Here is a 20898-nt window from a genome sequence, read left to right on the forward strand (position 1 = left end):
ACCAAGATACCTGCAGCAGTTCTTCACAGGGATGTCAGACGGATAGTTGTCCTGCTTCCAGTTGAAGAGCAGCAGCAACAACAGGATCAAAAATGGAGTAGCTAAATCCAACATATCACAGTACTGGTGTGACCTCCTTGGGTTGAAGAACCAGGAGGTCAAGTGGGAGGTGTTGTATCAATTCATGGACAAGTTGTACTGGGCACTCCCAAACTGCAGGGGGCAACCATGCAACCATAATTGGTGGAACCAACTTCTAGGAAGTGCTCTTGGGACCATATTTACCTGCGCACCCACGGGGAGTGCATGGCATTAAAATGTTTGGTAACAGCTCTGTTGGTTCTCTCACCTGTTCCCGAAGAAAGATACTGTGACCACAGCTCCTGATCATCCAAAGACTAGTGATGGCAAAATCGAGGCCTCGTGAAGCAATGAAACAGTTGAACCAAATGTGCCATATTGTTTCGAGGCTTCGAATCAATCCGACACCCGTCTCAACGGTGACACCTAGTGGTCACTTGCAGGTGTTGATCTGAAACAACCTTGACGAGCCATTAAAGAAATGTGTTGTTTTTTTATTATTATAATTTTCTAATATGTGAAGCTTCTAACCTATAGGCTCCTCACTGTGCATAATGTTATTTTGGTCATGAAAATTAATATTAATAAAAGAAATCAAGCCACAGTGTCTCACTTTTTTTAGAGATTTTTATTCAAAAATATTAATTTCTCTGCTGTGGAAGGACTTAGCCTACTTCTTTTTATACAGATAATTTCTCCAGCCTTTGAAAAAATCCTCTCACAAGGGACACTTGTTGCTGGCATACAAATATATTTTTTAGCAAGGACATACAAATGAGGAAAGATTAGCCTACTGCTCTCTCTTTTCAGTAAGTTAGTGGATCATGAGTTCTGGGGAAATACGCATCGTTGATGTATTTTTTCACTTCCACTGTGGCATCAGCTGTAGCATTGTGTATCATCTGGGTTTGATGGATGCGAGTATCAAAAAGTTCCCATAAACTGTCCTGTGTTTCTACTGGTGTTGATGTGGCATCTCTTCTGGGGAGCCTCCATTTTATCTATCTATCCAAATCTATCTATCTATATGAATCTATCTATGTATCTAGATATGTATCTATAATCTATGTATATAGATATGTATCTATCTATAATATATGTATTTATATATGTATCTATAATCTATCTATAGCCTATATGTATCTATCTTTATATGTATTTATAAATGTAGGCTATATGTAATCTATCTATATGTATCTATCTATTAATCTAGCTGTCTATATATATTTATATCTATGTATCTATTAATGTGTCACTATATGTATACTCTCTGTCTGTCTCTAGCCTATCAGTCAATGTGTTGTGTAAATTTAAATGTAAGCCTAAATTGCCTATAACTAATCAAATCGCACTATGGCACTATATCACCAAAAATCCGCTATCTCAAAGTCAAACTCCTCTCACAAAAACCCACGAGGTCAAAATGCGTTTATTTCACTTTTATACAGATGTGCAATTGTGTGGTCTGTTCCCGACCGTTCCAATCAAACGCTGATTCGGCGGACCACACCTGATGAAACTCTTAGCGAAACACTCCGAGGCTTCGTTTGGTCATAGTCACGTGACATGGGTGTTTGGAATCACGCTTCGGCTCAGTGTTTCGACACATCTGCGCTTCGGGATCTCGCAAAGCTTCGGAACGACTGTTTCGCGTCAGCCATCCTTACCAAAGACGCAACTGGTAGGATTAAATGTGTTTGAATGTGTTGAGTTCATGCTTCTACAGTATATGACTTTTTGTATATAGTATATGACTTTTTGTGAATTGTGAGTATATGACTTGGTTGTAACATGCAATTTAAATTAAATAGTGCAGACTTTATTATGTGAATGTAGAACTTAACAGAAGTAACATTACTCTAAGCATGTGTATTGTTTAATTATTATACATTTAATTATGGGATCATGTGTATTGCTTAGAGATTAGAGAGAGATCCTAGGTTTAGAGATCTAAATTACTTTGTTTGGTTTGAGGATTCAGTACCATTTTTGTATTGTTACTTTGAGAAAGTGTTATTGAGATTGATTTGTAACTAATTCATGTTTTGTTTGTGTATCTTAAAGGTTATCAACCTATTCTGTTTCATCCCAAATCTATCAAACCATCTTTAAGAAAATAAAAAATCATAAAGTGAACAGATTTGAGTTGTCCTTTGCGTTTATCAGAGATAAAGCAGTTTTCAAGTTTGGGCAGAGCTGTGGTCAATCAGAAAACACACAAAACTTGACAGAGATCAATTCCACAATCAATTCAAATATCTAGAACATGGTTATACATTGGTTACACCAAATAATCTTACCCAGCTTGTACCAGAGAGAGAGAGAGAGAGAGAGAGAGAGAGAGAGAGAGAGAGAGAGAGAGAGAGAGAGAGAGAGGAAAGGGAGAGACCACCTATTCAATCCATGTCCAGCAAAGAAGAGCCCAGAGAGAGAGAGCACACCTTGCTTTATCCCCTTGACCAGGTGACATGGGGGAGACCACCCTCAAAATGGCTTCTATCCAACAAAAGGGGGTGGCCTTATCTCTGAACCAGTTTTCTCTAAACTTCTATAAAAATTATTTCCTTTTATTTGATCTATCTGGATATGAGATATCTGTACCACTCACTTTGAGACATTTCAGATGACACCAAAAACATAACAGTCAATGATAAACGTTCACATTAAACCATGTTCTTGTGTGAGCTCTTAGTTGTTTCTGAGAGGAAGTGAGGTTGTATGGGGGAGGTCGAATGCTAATTAGCCAGCATAGACCAGGCCTCAACCAGTATTTCCAGTCTTACAGATTAATTTCAAACTCTTCCAGTTTCTATCCCAATAAAGTTTTTTAATACTCTTAAAAGCTTGATAAGCATTTAAAAAGCATTTTTTTTAAAAAAAGAAGCAATTTTTAAATTACATATGGCATTTAAAAAAGGTGGATTACAACTCACAGATTTTTTGCTTTATTTCTGGCAGCCCAAATGAGAGCGGTATGGTCTTGGCAGATGAACAGCACATCTCTGCCTGCATGGATGCACATTGGAAAATATCATGCAGGGGAAATACCTCTAGACAAGGCTATATTCATGTCCCTGACTTGTGTCAATAATAACCCGTTTATTAGACACACTTGTAAATTGGGGTTTGAGATAAAAAAAAATGTAAATGGCTATTACCAGTTTACAACAATACTCCATTTCATCCTCTTCTAGATGTAGTGAAGTGCTGCTGTTGGGTAGCACCTCGTTTGCATGTGTTGACTCCGCCCTAGAGGCCCGCAGGTAATCAGCGTCTGATTCATACGGGTATATCAAGGTGGCTGTTTGGCCACCGGACATTGCGTTGATGTGTGACTGTTTCGCTGGCGCGTCATTTCTCTGCGTTCATCCTGGCTGGAGTTGCCGTGCGGTTTGTGGATAAGCACATGTGGTGCTGAGTGTTTGCAGTCGTTGTGTTTTCATTCTGGCTGGAGGTGCTGTGTGGCTTGTGGAGAAGCGCGTGTTCAAGCTGAGTGTTTACAGTGGTTGGTGAACGCGCGCCGTTTGCCGTATACAAACGCACGTCATACTACTACAATAATCATCGCTGTTGTCCCGTTCCCAATACCTAATAAAAAACAAAAAAACAAAAACAAGCAAAAAGAAAATGCATATATCCACGTCTCTCAATTTTAGTGCAAAAAAAAGGAAATCCTGCCGACTACGCCAGGCTGGAGGTGGTCTTGAGTCGGTTGGAGCACGAGAGTCTGAAAGTTAAGATGGAGAAATGTTCGTTTTTTCAGACAGAGGTGAGGTATCTGGGCCATATTATATCTGCCCAGGGTGTTGCAACCGACCCTGGTAAAATCGAAGCTGTGGCTCAGTGGCGTCGTCCATCTAACGTCACTGAATTGCGCTCATTTCTCGGATTTGCCAGTTACTACCGGCGTTTTGTGGAGGGGTTTGCTAAATTGGCAGCCCCTCTGCATAGGCTGGTGGCTGAGTTGTCTCGTGAGAAACTGAAGTCTAAGAAACAAACTGGGTTAAGTTTTGAGGGTGCTTGGGATGAACAGTGCCAGTCAGGCTTCGAGAAATTAAAAGGGAGGTTAACCACGGCCCCGGTGCTCGCATATGCAGACTTCTCCTTGCCGTTCATCCTGGAGGTGGACGCTAGTCATGGAGGGTTGGGAGCAGTCCTCTCACAGGAGTATGAGGGTAGGGTACGTCCTATTGCATATGCAAGTCGCAGTCTTAGGCCCACTGAGCGCAACATGGATAACTATAGCTCCATGAAGTTGGAGTTTCTTGCGCTCAAGTGGGCCATGACCGAGAAATTCAGAGAATATCTATTAGGTAACAAGTGCGTGGTCTTTACGGATAATAATCCTCTCAGTCATCTGACCTCTGCGAAGCTCGGGGCGGCGGAGCAGCGCTGGGCTTCCCAGTTGGGGGCTTTCGACTTTGAGATTCGGTATAGATCCGGAAGGAGTAATAAGAACGCTGACGCCCTTTCCCGGCAGAATCCACCGGAGCCGGGGTCAGTAGGGAAATTCTTCCCGGGGACTAGGGTCCCGGTGTCATTACGGCAAGCTGTAGAGGTAGAGCCAGTTGTTGAGGCAGTACAGTGTGCGGTTACCACAATGCCTGGTTACTCATCGGTGGATCTGCGTCGGTTGCAGGAGGAAGACTCTGTGATTTCTGAGGTTTGGACTTTTTGGAGGCATAAAGCCCGCCCTGGGCCTAAGGAGCGGCGACGCATGTCCGCTTCAGCCGTGGCATTACTCCATCAGTGGGATCGCCTGGTAGAGAAGGAGGGGGTACTCTATCGTAGGGTTAGAAGTCCAAGCGGTGGAGAGGAGCTCTGCCAGTTACTGCTGCCTGCTGTGTTGCGGTCTGATGTCCTCATGCAATTACATCAACAACACGGGCATCAGGGCATCAAGCGCACCACTGAATTAGTCAGACAACGATGTTACTGGCCTGGCTTGTCGTCAGACGTAGAGCGGTGGTGTCAGGAGTGTGAGCGATGTCAGGTAGCTAAAGATTCACATCCCTTGGCTCAAAGCTTTATGGGTCATTTGCTGGCCTCTAGGCCTAATGAAATCTTGGCCATAGATTTTACGGTGCTGGAACCTTCTAGGTCAGGAATGGAAAATGTGTTAGTGATGACCGATGTGTTTAGCAAATACACTCTTGCTGTGCCGACTAGGGACCAGAGAGCAGAAACGGTAGCCCAGACCTTAGTAACTGAGTGGTTCTATAAGTTTGGGGTTCCCAGTCGTCTCCACTCTGACCAGGGGCGAAACTTTGAGTCTCTTTTGCTCCGCCAGCTTTGCAGCCTGTATGAAGTGGGTAAGTCTCGCACGACACCCTATCACCCAGCCGGTAACGGCCAGTGCGAGCGCTTTAATCGAACCTTGCACAACCTGTTGCGCACACTGCCTGTTTCCAGAAAGAGGGACTGGGTGTCTTGTCTTCCTCAGCTCCTCTTTTCCTATAATACCACCCCTCATCACGCCACTGGGGAATCTCCACATTTTTTAATGTTTGGTCAAGAACCCCGATTGCCCGTTGACTTCCTGTTGGGTAGGGTTCAGGAGCCAGTGGTAGGGACGGTGCATGAATGGGTCATCGAACATCAGACCAGGCTGCAAGTGGCGTTTGAGGGAGCGCGGGAACGTTTACAGATGGTAGCCGCAAAGCGTAAGGAAAAGCACGATCAGCAGGTAAAGGATGCACCTCTTGTTGAGGGCCAGTTGGTGTACCTCCGTGACTATGGGATAAGGGGTCGTCATAAGATTCATGATTTATGGAGTTCAGTCACCTACCAGGTAGTGAGAACCCCTCGAGAGGGAGGTGCCGTTTACACCATAGCGCCAGTGGGAAGTCTGAATACAGTAAAAACTGTGCACCGCTCCCAGCTGAAGAGTCTGATCCAGAGGGGTCCCTCGGGCCCTGTGCTCCCCAGTGACTCGAGTAATCCTTTCGTTCCTGTGGTATTGCAGGAAGAGGAGGAAGAGGAAGTGGATCTGGTGAGGGTGTGTCCTGAGAGCTTCGCAGGGGTTCCCGAGTGTGTAGGTCTAGTTCCACCCGAGCACATTGCTCCCCCAATGGCAGCAGGGTCTTCGGACCCGGTCCCCATAGGACGGGTGAATATCCCTGAGGAGAACAGTGGGGTTGAAATTAGTTTGGTGGCTGAACCCGCTGGGTCGGAAGATGGGCATGGGGAGAGCGAGGTTGGTTTGCGAAGGACTGGAAGAGCGACTGCTGGTCGACACTCAAATCTCCATCATCTTCCTAGGCCCCTGTCGAATATAGTGCCTTCAGTGTCCCATTCTGTAACCGTGGTGTTCAGACCTTGGACCTGAACACTATGGTTACTGGTTGTTAGTCCATCGTCGGGGCGACGATGCAAAGGGGAGGGGTAGATTGTAGTGAAGTGCTGCTGTTGGGTAGCACCTCGTTTGCATGTGTTGACTCCGCCCTAGAGGCCCGCAGGTAATCAGCGTCTGATTCATACGGGTATATCAAGGTGGCTGTTTGGCCACCGGACATTGCGTTGATGTGTGACTGTTTCGCTGGCGCGTCATTTCTCTGCGTTCATCCTGGCTGGAGTTGCCGTGCGGTTTGTGGATAAGCACATGTGGTGCTGAGTGTTTGCAGTCGTTGTGTTTTCATTCTGGCTGGAGGTGCTGTGTGGCTTGTGGAGAAGCGCGTGTTCAAGCTGAGTGTTTACAGTGGTTGGTGAACGCGCGCCGTTTGCCGTATACAAACGCACGTCATACTACTACAATAATCATCGCTGTTGTATTGCTGTTTGGCTTTCTGCTCGCCTTGGTATTATTTGGTTCTCACTCTGTTGCTGCTGGACGAATGACGCGATCGCCGCATGTTGGTGAATGAATCTGCTGTTATAAAAGTACGTGAAGACTGCTGCTCGGATTGGGACTTTCATTGCTGCTGTTTTGTTCCCAATATCTTTTACTTTTGTTTATTGTTTTATTTCAATAATCTGCTGGCCAGTAGTGGCTCTCATGTGAGCACGCTCAGCATTTAGTATATTTTTGAGTTAGTTTGCTTTAGGCTATTATTGGGATAACTCAACTGCATTATTTTGTTTGTTTTTGATTTCTTATGGGTTTGCCCTGTATTTCTTTTGTGAATAATATTTGCATTACTTAATAATTTTGTGAGTGATCCTCAGCCTGTCAGAGGAAAGAGGGTTGTGGGTGTGAGCCGGCCTGTGAAGCTGGGACAGGCTGGTGACTGTAAACCAATGCACTGAAAACCTTACTGAAGCCCATAACTGCAGGTTTGAGTGCATCATATATTTTGTTTTGTGATATTGGGTATCGTGGTTGTGCCTTGTAAATTAGAATTCATGTAAACTATTTCTTTTGTTGTAATTTGTTTTTCTTGTCTTTCAGGCACTGTGAGTCGGAGCAGGAGAGCTAGTTGCTCTATTTGGGTGGTGGGGCCTGATGCACCGTGTGTGTGTGGTCTATAGCCTATAGTGATTGATCTTGGTTGATGTGAGGGTGCAGTGTAGTGCACGTGTTTGTGCTTCTCGACCATTGCTGATGTGGAGAAGTTTGTCGCTAGCTCATCCTGCTTCCGGTAATCACAAGTCCTGATAAGTCTGTATTGTTATTGTGTGTGTGTGTGTGTGTGTGTGTGTGTGTGTGTGTGTGTGTGTGTGTGTGTGTGTGTGTGTGTGTGTGTGTGTGTGTATGTGCGTGTGTATGTGCGTGTGGAGTGATGATTGATCCCAATTGCCGCATATTTTAATATTTTACATTTGTCCAATAAAGAATATTTTTGTATTTTCTTATACCCACGTCTCCAATTCCTTGTGTAAGGGAAACAACGAACCTGTGTGTCCTCATTAGGATACTTCTCTGGTTTAGTGACCAGGGTGGCGTAGTCGACTCTTCCTTAAACCTCTTATTACGGAAAGAGGTTTAAGGAAGAGTCGACTACGCCACCCTGGTCACTAAACCAGAGAAGTATCCTAATGAGGACACACAGGTTCGGTGTTTCCCTTACACAAGGAATTGGAGACGTGGGTATAAGAAAATACAAAAATATTCTTTATTGGACAAATGTAAAATATTAAAATATGCGGCAATTGGGATCAATCATCACTCCACACGCACATACACACGCACATACACACACACACACACACACACACACACACACACACACACTAACAATACAGACTTATCAGGACTTGTGATTACCGGAAGCAGGATGAGCTAGCGACAAACTTCTCCACATCAGCAATGGTCGAGAAGCACAAACACGTGCACTACACTGCACCCTCACATCAACCAAGATCAATCACTATAGGCTATAGACCACACACACACGGTGCATCAGGCCCCACCACCCAAATAGAGCAACTAGCTCTCCTGCTCCGGACTCACAGTGCCTGAAAGACAAGAAAAACAAATTACAACAAAATAAATAGTTTACATGAATTCTAATTTACAAGGCACAACCACGATACCCAATATCACAAAACAAAATATATGATGCACTCAAACCTGCAGTTATGGGCTTCAGTAAGGTTTTCAGTGCATTGGTTTACAGTCACCAGCCTGTCCCAGCTTCACAGGCCGGCTCACACCCACAACCCTCTTTCCTCTGACAGGCTGAGGATCACTCACAAAATTATTAAGTAATGCAAATATTATTCACAAAAGAAATACAGGGCAAACCCATAAGAAATCAAAAACAAACAAAATAATGCAGTTGAGTTATCCCAATAATAGCCTAAAGCAAACTAACTCAAAAATATACTAAATGCTGAGCGTGCTCACATGAGAGCCACTACTGGCCAGCAGATTATTGAAATAAAACAATAAACAAAAGTAAAAGATATTGGGAACAAAACAGCAGCAATGAAAGTCCCAATCCGAGCAGCAGTCTTCACGTACTTTTATAACAGCAGATTCATTCACCAACATGCGGCGATCGCGTCATTCGTCCAGCAGCAACAGAGTGAGAACCAAATAATACCAAGGCGAGCAGAAAGCCAAACAGCAATACAACAGCGATGATTATTGTAGTAGTATGACGTGCGTTTGTATACGGCAAACGGCGCGCGTTCACCAACCACTGTAAACACTCAGCTTGAACACGCGCTTCTCCACAAGCCACACAGCACCTCCAGCCAGAATGAAAACACAACGACTGCAAACACTCAGCACCACATGTGCTTATCCACAAACCGCACGGCAACTCCAGCCAGGATGAACGCAGAGAAATGACGCGCCAGCGAAACAGTCACACATCAACGCAATGTCCGGTGGCCAAACAGCCACCTTGATATACCCGTATGAATCAGACGCTGATTACCTGCGGGCCTCTAGGGCGGAGTCAACACATGCAAACGAGGTGCTACCCAACAGCAGCACTTCACTACATAGACATAAATGGGAAAAAGATGTAGAATGTACTTTTGAACAAGATACCTGGGAATTCATCTGTAAAAATGCTTTAACATTTTCATATAACTGTCACGATCGCTAGCGGAAAAATTGGTGGATCCAAACGCAGCAACATGGTAATCAGGGCAATCCAACTCGTCGTCATCCATGCAAAGGTCAAAATCAAAGTAATTAGAATCGTAGTCATCCATGCCAGGGTCGAAATCCATTTAATCAGTCCAATAAACAATAACACAAAACAAGCAAGAACAACAACGAGAACAGACTTGAAAACAGACCTTAGCGTTGACGAGTGACATACAATAATGACTCCGTGACATGAACTAACACAACAGGGTATTTATGCACAGACACTAACAACATAAATGGGAACAGCTGGGTGTAATCAAGTGATGGGAACAAACAAGGAATCATGGGAAATGTGGTTCCAGGAAGAATGGAGACTGGGAAGGGACCTCTAGTGACACCCAGTGGAACACAACAGACACTGTGACAATAACAGTAGACATAGATTAATACAGTTTAATATTATATACAGGGTATATTATACACCTGAACGATTACACAAGATTAGAGGGATTCATATTCAGAATGTTGTCCTAGATGTAAATCAGAGGTTGGTACATTATTGCATATGTTTTGGACTTGTTCGGAACTTGAAAACTACTGGGGAAATATAATACAAACTATTGACAAAATTATTAAGGTTATTTAATAACCGAATACAATATTTCTTCAAAAGAGGATCGTGGAGACACTTTAATCGTCCACAATCAAAAATCGTGAAATCGCACACGACATTACAGTTTTTGCCCATTGCTTGAACACTATATACCCATGCTTAGACTAAAGTAACACAACTTGAAGCTTTTGTTACCATACCTCAAACACATGTACCCATACCTTAAACAAAAGTGCTGCTTTGCACTCTAGTTGCAATTCTGCAACACACTTACTCCCAGTGTTAATTTTGACAGCAAATTCTGATTTAGTCTTAGTCTTAGTCTTTTGAATAACACACCATTTAGTTTTAGTCACATTTTAGTCATCTGAAATCTTTTAGTTTTAGTCTAGTTTTAGTCGACTAAATATCATAAGAGTTTTAGTCTTAGTCTAGTCTTAAGTCTTTTAGTCTTAGTCTAGTTTTGTTTTAGTAGAACAAATATTAGCAGATTTTAGTCGACTAAATCTAGGCGACAGTTGACCTGACTAAATGTTTACATCAGTCTGTTATGGAATGGTATTAAGGTTTGAATATGCAATACATACACAGATTTAACGGCTGTAATACAAAACATGTATTTTATTTTATTCTTAATGTCAAAAACACTGACTGTATCTTTTTCACAAAAGATAATCTCACACCAGTGTTCATTTTGACAGCAAATTTTTATTTAAAATATAATGGGTTTAAATTGAAATGCATTCATTTAGAATTTATCTAAAATTTCCAAACCCATATAGGCTACTCCCAGAGAAAACATTAACCTGCTAATATGAATGAATTTAAAGTTTGAACGTGCAATACAGATGCAGATTTAACTACTGTAACTTAAAAAATGTCTTAAAATTAAATAAAACCACTTTTCCTAAACACAGTCTTCTTTTTCAATGAATGATAGCCTGTATGAATTCTTTATAACTTGCATCATTCTCTATTCTTTCAAACAGACATATTTATTTGTATGAATTAAATATAATTAATCCTTATTTTAAAGCTATTAACGAGCAGTGAATGCTTTTCTCTTTTTCTTTTGTTGCTTGATCAATATTAAGGACACAGACCGCATTATTTATTACCAACTGTCACTTTAAGACATCGGATCATGTCGAATGACATGCGGATCCAATTGCACTGATGCACATGATACATTCACAACTGTTTAAGACATAACCCACATTATTTACGTGAATACTCTCAAAAACGGACATTTAGACATAATGTTGTGTGTATTTGTCGATTCAGAAACGAAAGAGAGCTCAATTACGTACTCGCACGCGTGTCTATGTGAGTGGCTGCACGCTTCGCGGGTCGGGTGTGTGCGCACAGAAAACCGTACCGAATAGAGCTCTTTTTTGCGTCGTCACTCTTATTCAGATCTACATGTCTGCTCTACTCATTCTCCCAGACGTTTACATGTTAAGTTTGATGAGACATGCAGCGCATGCCAACCCGTGTGCAGCTGGGAAGATCAGCACGTCTCAGAACAAATGTGCGCATCTACCACAAATGCAGGACATCAGACCGGATCGCTTCCCAAATCGTCACTATCTAACATTTTCGTCTAGTTTTTATTCGTTGACGAAAATGTCAATAGATTTTCGTCATAGTTTTTGTCATTCAAAACTAGTTTGTATTTAGTTATCGTCTCGTTTTCGTCTGTGAAAAAATGTCGTTGACGAAAATAATGACGAAAATTATTCGTCAACGAAATTAACACTGCTTACTCCTTTATGCAACACACTTGGTCCTGCATACTACACTCTATTTCATACATAAGACACTTCGTTCAAAAATGAAATCTCAGGGTGCCATTTGGAAAACACATGTATCCAAAATACAAAACACATTGGGTAATTGCAACCACTCAAATACACACATGAAGACACTTACTTGCAAAACTGAACACCAATCAGCCAGCTACAAAAAGCCCTCAGTTTAGCCATTTCAAGAACTTTGCAAGCATGGATGGAGGGAGAGCAAGAGGCAGAGGAAGAGGAAGAGGATGATGAGGATGATGATGAGGATGATGATGATGATGATGATGATGATGAGGAGGAGGAGGAGGAGGAGGAGGAGGAGGAGGAGGAAGAGGATGAGGAGGACAAGGTCAAGGCCGAAGAGGCCATGCACGGACCCCTATTTCTCATGATATAAGAGCAACTTTGGTGGACCATGTCATCAACCATGGGGCTGGGCAGAGAGTCCACCCACACCTAAGCCGCTTCACAGTGGCATCTGTAAGAGCATTCTGACTAGAAAACAGGTATGTCTTCACCTCTCTACCTTCTACTCTACTCAGATGGTATTTACAGCACTGTACTACAGTATATCACATTACCACATCATGTAAAACAACAGGGTATTGCAGGGTGCTAATGCTCCTTTTGCAGCCAAAGTGGTAGTTTTTGTGAAACATATCTTGATATTGAGATGTTTCAGTACAGTGGATGATACAGTATATACAGTAAAGTACTGTAAGAAAAAGAAGCAAACCGATGACAATTTGTGGTTGTATTTCTCTAGAATGACTAGAAGACCTTCTGGGGGAGGACGCCAACGCCTGTTCACACAACAGCAGGAACTTGCCGTTGTGGACCTAGTGAGGGCAGACAATGCCATCCATCTCCACCAGCTACGACAGAAAATACTTGCAGACAGGCAAGTGTTCAACAACATAAACCATGTGAGCATCACCACCATCAGACAAATCTTGGGAAAACACAACATCACCATGAAGCAGCTCTACAGGGTCCCATTTGAGAGGAACAGTGTCAGGGTCAAAGGACTTCGAGCTGAATATGTACGGGTAAGTGTAACTGTCCTTTACATTTACAATACAGTATTGGTGAAATCCAGTAGCAGCTGAAGTACCATATCAGTACCACATGGATCCATTCGGAGAGCTACACGGGTACCTGTGTGATGGGGTGAGGGTTCTGTATGTGTAGCACTGTAGTACAGTAATATGTTTTTTTTGTTTGTTTTGTTACAGAGAATCTTGGCCATATGGAGCTGCACAGCTCATGAATTCATTTTCATTGATGAAGCTGGATTCGACCTGAGCAAAACAAGACGCCGGGGTCGTAATGTAATTGGCCAAAGGGTAATTGTGGACAAATTTTTTTTTTCCACAATTTTTGGTTGTTTGAAAATGTGCCTCCTGAAAATATGCCTTCTGAATAAATAGTGAAAATCAAAGACGGCAGTGTTTTATATAAAGTAGACTAGTGTGTTCCCCCTGATCTGAAAGTGTATGCATATGATGCAAGTATGTGTCATTTTGTCATCAGAGTTACATTTTGACAAAGGAATGTTAGGTTTTGATAGTAGAGTTTCAATTTGACAGAGATGTGAATGGTATATTTCCCAGTGTTGTGTCATGTTTACTTGTGTGTAGAGTTTTGACACAATGAGCGAAGTTTTGCAAAATGTATTCAAGCAACGGGCAAAAACTGTAACTGTCGGTCTCGGGTCGGGCTCGGACATAAATATCTTTATGCCTGTCGGGCTCGGGTCGGGTTCGGTTACTGCTCTGTCGGACGCGGGCCGGGCTCGGACAGAAAAATTCGGCCCGATCCGCACTCTATTCTGTATGTGTAGCACTGTAGTACAGTAATATGTTTTTTTTGTTACAGAGAATCTTGGCCATATGGAGCTGCACAGCTCATGAATTCACTTTCATTGATGAAGCTGGATTCGACCTGAGCAAAACAAGACGACGGGGCCAAAGTCAATTTTTGGTTGTTTGAAAATGTGCCTCCTGAAAATATGCCTTCTGAACAAACAGTGAAAATCAAAGACTGCAGTGTTTTATATAAAGTAGACTAGTGTGTTCCCCCTGATCTGAAAGTGTATGCATATGATGCAAGTATGTGTCATTTTGTCATCAGAGTTACATTTTGACAAAGGAATGTTTTGATAACAGAGTTTAAATTTGACACAGATGTGAATGGTATATTTCCCGGTGTTGTGTCATGTTTACTTGTGTGTTGAGTTTTGGCACAATGAGCGAAGTTTTGCAAAATGTGTTCAAGCAACGGGCAAAAACTGTAAAATATTGTACTAGCGTGCCTAATCATACTTAACACATTTCTATTGATTAATTGTGCAAAACTAAGATGTATGAACATCAGAAGTACCACCCGCAATTCAACAAACAGATTTAAACATTCATCTGTACTCGCGTGTTTGCATGAACGCATTACACAAACCATAACCAGGAGCTCGACACACACACACACACACACACACACACACACACACACACACACACACACACACACACACACACACAGTTCATCAATCACCACTACCACTGCTGGTTATTTAGGCATATTTTGCTTATATTTACTTATTATACTTATATTTTAAAGTTTGTTAAAAGTAGAATTGGGAAAATGGGTAAAAGCATGATGCCAATATACTTTTTATACATTTAAAGATGGTTCAGTTTTTTTGTAAGTATATTTGCGATGTACTATTGAAAAGGGAATATATTTGAAATTCATAAAAGCGTAGTTTTTCCACCAGTGACGTGCTGCCACCCACTGGCAGAGTCCCGCTGGTCTCCATTCTGTAAGTCTCTTACAAAGCCTTATATCACAATAATATATGTCACAATGTGTTGTAGACAGTGGCGTTGTGCAAATCCACGGGTGGAAACGCCGACATTCTGTGTGGCGTTGATGTGTTTTATCTCCTCTTCAGAACTGAGCAAACTAGACTGAAAACTATAAAGAACCTCAAAAGGGAAGAAGAGAACAGGAAACAAACTGAATACAGGAAGATTTAAGGAGTGTTACAGGAATGTATAAACAACAGTTTTATGATCAGCCTGTCAAAGCAACAATCAAGTTAAACCAGTTTAGAAAAGTGCTAAAACTTACACACAGGCAAACCGGTGTCCAATCCATAAGGAGTCATTATAGACAGGCATCATAAATAATAACAAACACCATTACAATGAGTCTGTATTGAGAAAATCACTTTCATATTGCTGATGACATGCTTTTTATAAATCCAACGATTTAAAACAGAATATATAAGCTAAAATGTTACATATGACTGAATCTGCAGTAATTAGAGAATGTCACAGTGGTTTTCTCCCAGTACACTGCACTGCAAAATATGCTTTTCTTACTTAGTTTCCAGTCCAAATATCTAAAAATTCTTAAATCAAGATGCATTTACTAGATAAGTAAAATTAGATAAGATATTATTTCTTGTTTTCCGGGGGAATGAAGTGAGTTTAAATTAACCATTTGTTACAATGCACTAATTGTGTACATACATGTTTTTACATTATACTTCTGTTTATAAAATACTTGCATAGACTGTAATTGGTTTGTGTAATTAAGATGTAATTACAGAAATGAATTCCATGTTGAGCTCTTAAGCCTCTCTTAAACCCAAACCTGTCCTAGCCGTACCCGTACCCCTCCACAATAGCAGTCCACAATAACACTTCGCAACACTACAAGGACACAGTAACTTCATTGCACTCATTTATTAATGCAAGTACATAGTAGTTATTGACACCTAATATAAAGTGTGACCCCACTTCCTAAAAACAATTGCAGCTTTTTATTGGTTTTACACAAAACCATACAGTATGTACCATTTCCCCAAACACAGCAAACAATACTCTATCATTGTTCACATTCTCAGTCAGACATGACATCTTAATTACCAGCAAACTGGTTCCAGCTAGATCAGTAATGCACAGAACATGCAATGTACTAAACTGCATTTTAAACGGCTATAAAAATGAGCTATAAAAGGGGATGTGAGTTCCCAGAGCAAACTAACTTTAGTGGGAAGTGGAGAAAGAACAAGAGGTGGTGAAAGAGAAGGAGTGAAAGATGTAGAAGGAGAAGAAGAGACGGGTCGAGTGGAGGAAGCAACAGGAGAAACCACAAGAAGACATGACACGAGTGACATCATTACTGCCAATAGTGCTGAAACATTACCCAGAAACATGAATCAGGTGCGACGCTCTAATTCAGTTTTCATCATCATGTTTATTATGAAACAAGAGTTAGACTGTGGGATAGTTGAAGATGATGAGGCTCCTTTCAGTCAGAATGGGGACCTGCGGTTTGTGGGATTAATATTCATGTTACTGAGCTTGATTATTCAGTATTTCATTATTGGTAAAGATAATGTTTGATCACACAGAAATGCTGTTATGCAATTAACTGAGTGAAATGTCAAACTTACCATCATTAACATGGTACTATGATCTTCTCTATCGAAATAAAAAGAGTAATTAGTTGAAAAATAAAATGCCATGATGTTTATAGTTAAGTGTTGCATAGCTGGACTGAGTTCTATCACTGGCGCGCTCTCACCTCTACAGCCCAGCTGATCTTATCTTGTAGTAAAGGAATCCAGCAGCTGCTATGAGGATTCCCAGCACCAGTCCAGCAGTTTCAATGGTGAACAATAGTTGAATATTAAACTCAAACTCCGGGACAGGGGGGTCTGTGAGAGACAGACATCACAATAGCATTAAATACAGTAAGGGTTCATCCATGGCTAGCTGTGCATTAAGCAGTTTTAAAGCATGACGTGAAAGTTCGTACCCGTGTCTGTTCAGCGTCTACAATGATACTATGAGTTACTTTAAAGGTTCACTCCACTTTTTTTGGAAATAAGCTCATTTTCCAACTCCACCAGAGTTAAACAATTGAGTTTTACCGTTTTCGAATCCATTCAGCCGGTCTCCTCTCATTCCTGCGTAATAATCAAGGACCTTTGCTGCCGTGCCATGAGTCCAGCAATGATATGACGCAGCGCCTGAAAATAGTCCCCAGCCAGCTAACTTCCAACGTGACCGCCACTCAGTTTGTAGGCGCTGCGTAATTTCATTGCGCCCGCTGCACCCATGGTACGGCAGCAAAGGTCCTTGATTATTACGCAGGAATGAGAGTTTAGTTCATAGCCATATTGGCCTAGAAAATAGCAACTTTTCATTTTCAGTCGATCTTAGTACATGATGTAACTACAGAATAGTCAAAGTTTAAATGGGAACATTTTTGAACATTGCAAACATCACTGACCTCCCTGACTTCTTGATTTCTTTTGCTACGGACTCAACACCCCCCCCCCCACCCCTCCCTCCCCTCCCTCCCTTCTATGTTGTTGTTTTGTTTTCGCTTTTTTCTCTGTTTATATGTGGACAGTTTTCATGGCATCTGTCTGTATATAGTTCATGTGAGCTTTGATATGTTCCTGGTATGTTAATACAATAAAGTATAACAGGTTAAAGCAGGTCGAGCTATTCTCGTGTGTTGTATTATTGTGTAATTGACTCTACATTGGTGTGTCCTGAGGTCTGAGCCAGCAGGGCTTCTCTCTTACCCCAGTCGTAGATCATGGGTTTGCTGAAGCTGGCGTGCTCCACCACACAGGAGATCTTCTGCCCAGCTTTAGGAGTGTATTCCAGCTCAGAGTGGATCTGGTAGAGCCAGTCTCCATTCGGCAGCTCCTCAGTGTTGGTCACATCAGACGTCACCACTACACCGTCCTGCAACCAGGACACTTTAATCGGCTCAGGGTAGAAGTCGTACACACTGCACATGACCAGAGCTGGGTGTGTTTTATCGCCCGGCGTCACTGAACTGAGCTTCACCTTCGGCTGCACTGAACCCAGAAGAGACACATACTCAATTACACCTAAAGATGTTTAACAGAAGAGTTCTGGGTGAGCCTTGCGTCCCGTACCTGTTTTGTTGTAGACGGCTGCTTCTGTAATTTCAGCATTAGGTCTGCAGAACACGTCCACTTGAGCCTTCATTTGCTGTAATAAGCTTTGATCTTTGTTAAAGTTCTCTGCAGTTTTCACTCCAAACTCAGTAAACCCCACAAACTTCCCCACAGTGCTGTTGAACTTTACGTATGGATATTTATTAAAGTAGAAGCCTTCAATGAACACCATGTCACTGAGATCAGGGGAGCTGTAGATGCATTGTGTCCACCGGTAAGTATAATAGCCATCCGCTGAAAAATAATGTCTTCATGAGATTATTTCAACAATAAAAACACAAGCACTTGAACACATCAGCCTGATGCTGTTATTACTGGAATGTCCAATATCAATCCATATCACTAAAACATCTATACCATCTATAATTATGAGCAACGTAAGATCTCTACAGAACAAAATTGAGGAGCTGCGTGTAAAATCCAAAGTCTGACATCAGTGGTGATGAAGTGTTTTGAGAAGTGTGTAGTATCGGTGTTAAGAGAAAATGTTAATAGTCACTTAGATCCACTCCAGTTTGCTTACAGGAAAGGAAAAAGAGCAGGTGATGCTATCAATAGCTTGTTGCACTTGGTTTTAAAGCACCTTGAGGATCCTGATGCTTATGCACGAGTGCTTTTTACTGAGTTTAGTTCAGCCGTCAGTACTGTTCAAACACATTTCTTAATTAGAAATTGAAAGCAGTTAAATGTAAATCCTACAGTTATACAGTGGTATCACGCCTTTTTAACAAACAGAACTCAGAGAGTCAAAGTAAATAACAGTTTATCTCCAGTGAAATGCTGCAGCACTGGCGCTCCTCAGGGTTAGCTCACCAGCTCTTCTTACGCTGTACACTAACGAGTGCTCAAGTAGGCACTCACACAACTACATTATGAAGAAGTCAGATGATACAGTCATTTAAGTCTGCTGAAAAAACAAGATTCCTCTTCTATTTTTTATTCTGAGATTAATTCATTTGTAGACTGGTCTGATGTTCATTTTCTAATAGTGAATACTAAGAAAACGGAGGAAATCATTTTTGATCCCAAGGGCATTGGAGATCATATGCCCATAGTTGTTCATAATCAAGGAATCACACGGGTGCGATCATACAAGTACTTAGGAGTACATATAAACAAATCTCTTACATATAGAGCCAATGCAATGTAAGGGGGTTATTAGGAGGCCATGATTGGCAAGGGCCAGTGGGTGGGATGTGGCCAGGACACCGGGGTTACACCCCTGCTCTTTACGAGAAGTGCCATGGGATGTTTAATGACCACAGAGAGTCAGGACCTCGGTTTTACGTCTCATCCGCAGGACGGTGCTCTTTGACAGTATAGTGTCCCCGTCGCTACACTGGGGCGCTAGGACCCACACAGACCCCAGGGTGAGCGCCCCCTGCTGGCCTCACATATGATTAGATACACTTGGTATGGTGATCTTTCTGTAAAATCAAAGTCACTATATATTGTTCGATCTTCAATGAAAATGATAGGACTGAAAGACTATCCTAGTATTCAGACTCAGTACGAGCAATTCACACACTAAATGAGGCAAAAGGATTTTAAGCGAGCCATCTGACGTACTCTACCGCTCTCATGAACTCCTACCGTCTCGAGGAAGCTGCAGAACTCTCTGCTTTAGACAGAACCTGTTCAAAGACTCTCTTGTACCGATCTCAGTTAGACTGCTGAACATGAACTTTATTTATTTTTATGTGTATGATGTGTATATTTTGTGTAATGTTTTAATGTAAGCTATCAGGTTTTGTCGAAATGCTGGCTATGGAGTCCATCACAAATTTCCCTACCAAGGACAATAAAGTATATTTCATTTCACTTCATAACTAACAGTTTAAGAAGTCAAGTCACATTTATTTATACAGCGCATTTTACACTACAGAGTGTTTCAAAGCAGCTTTACAGAGATAACAGGAAAAAAATGCAGCAAAGTTTGTTTCTAGAAGAAAATAGCGCCACAGTCCAGCTGAAGTAAGTTCAGTGATGGTTCATTTTTGTTGTAAAAAAAGTTGTTAATTTAGTTGAAATGTAACTTTCCTTTTCATTTATTATTTAAAGTTCACTTCAAGTACTTCGATACCACAACAAAAACTGCTAGCCCAACTAATAAAGTAAATTTTTTTTTTTAACAAAAAGTATGGAAAAACACAATAATGGTATCAGAAAGTAGATATGACTCGAGCGCTTTATTCCAGGCTCAAATATAATAACTATAATATTCAAGACTAAAGCTCTGAAACTCCAAAAAGGACACAAATGCATCATAAAGTATCATAAAAGTGCATGGTCCATGTGACTATTTGAAGCCTTCAGAAGCCATAAAATTGCTGTGTGTAGGAAACAAGCTGAACTTCAACTGAAGCATTAGATTCAATTCAGTTAATCAATAATTCAATTGCAGAAGTGAACAATGACTTATATTTCTCACACAAAGACTTGAGTCATGGCTATAATGTCTTTAGTAAAGCTGGTTAATCTCACCTGCTCCAGTGAGGACAGACAGCATCAGAATGTAATGAAAACTCAAGAGCCCTGGCAGTGACATCTTCACACACACACACACACACACACACACACACACACACACACACACACACACTTTATCACAACTGACATAGCCAATACCCTGTTCATGTTAATGTGATCAATGTCTAAAACCACTGACCAATCAGAGACTCTTTCTACATGAGTCAAGTGTTGCTGGGCAATATCATGCTTTCATTTCTAAACTACAGTTCTAATGGTTCTTACCTTTATGCTGTGGTGTGGTGCTAACCCTAACCCTAATTTAAAGGAGAACTTGGTAACTTTTTTAACTTAATAAAACTGTCTAGAAATCATTTGGATGGTTAAACAACCTGTTCTGGTAATATTGGTGACTTTCCCCGCTCCCCCCAGCGTTCCCAGG

At 41.5% G+C, this 20898-nt stretch overlaps 1 protein-coding gene across 1 annotated transcript; it reads right to left on the minus strand.

Annotated features, from left to right (window-relative positions):
* Positions 1-14994: 14994 nt before the first annotated feature.
* Positions 14995-20604, minus strand: LOC307161584 (rano class II histocompatibility antigen, A beta chain-like). The gene is made up of 6 exons (XM_079876436.1): positions 20472-20604; positions 17946-18221; positions 17583-17864; positions 16571-16703; positions 16440-16467; positions 14995-16311 (listed from the first exon to the last, which is right to left on the minus strand). Exons 1-4 carry the CDS (start codon positions 20533-20535, stop codon positions 16573-16575), a joined length of 753 nt encoding a protein of 250 aa, XP_079732562.1. The 5' UTR covers positions 20536-20604; the 3' UTR covers positions 14995-16311; positions 16440-16467; positions 16571-16572.
* Positions 20605-20898: the final 294 nt, after the last annotated feature.

Source organism: Squalius cephalus (assembly GCF_949319135.1).
Source record: "Squalius cephalus genome assembly, chromosome: 7".
Lineage (NCBI taxonomy): Eukaryota > Metazoa > Chordata > Actinopteri > Cypriniformes > Leuciscidae > Squalius > Squalius cephalus.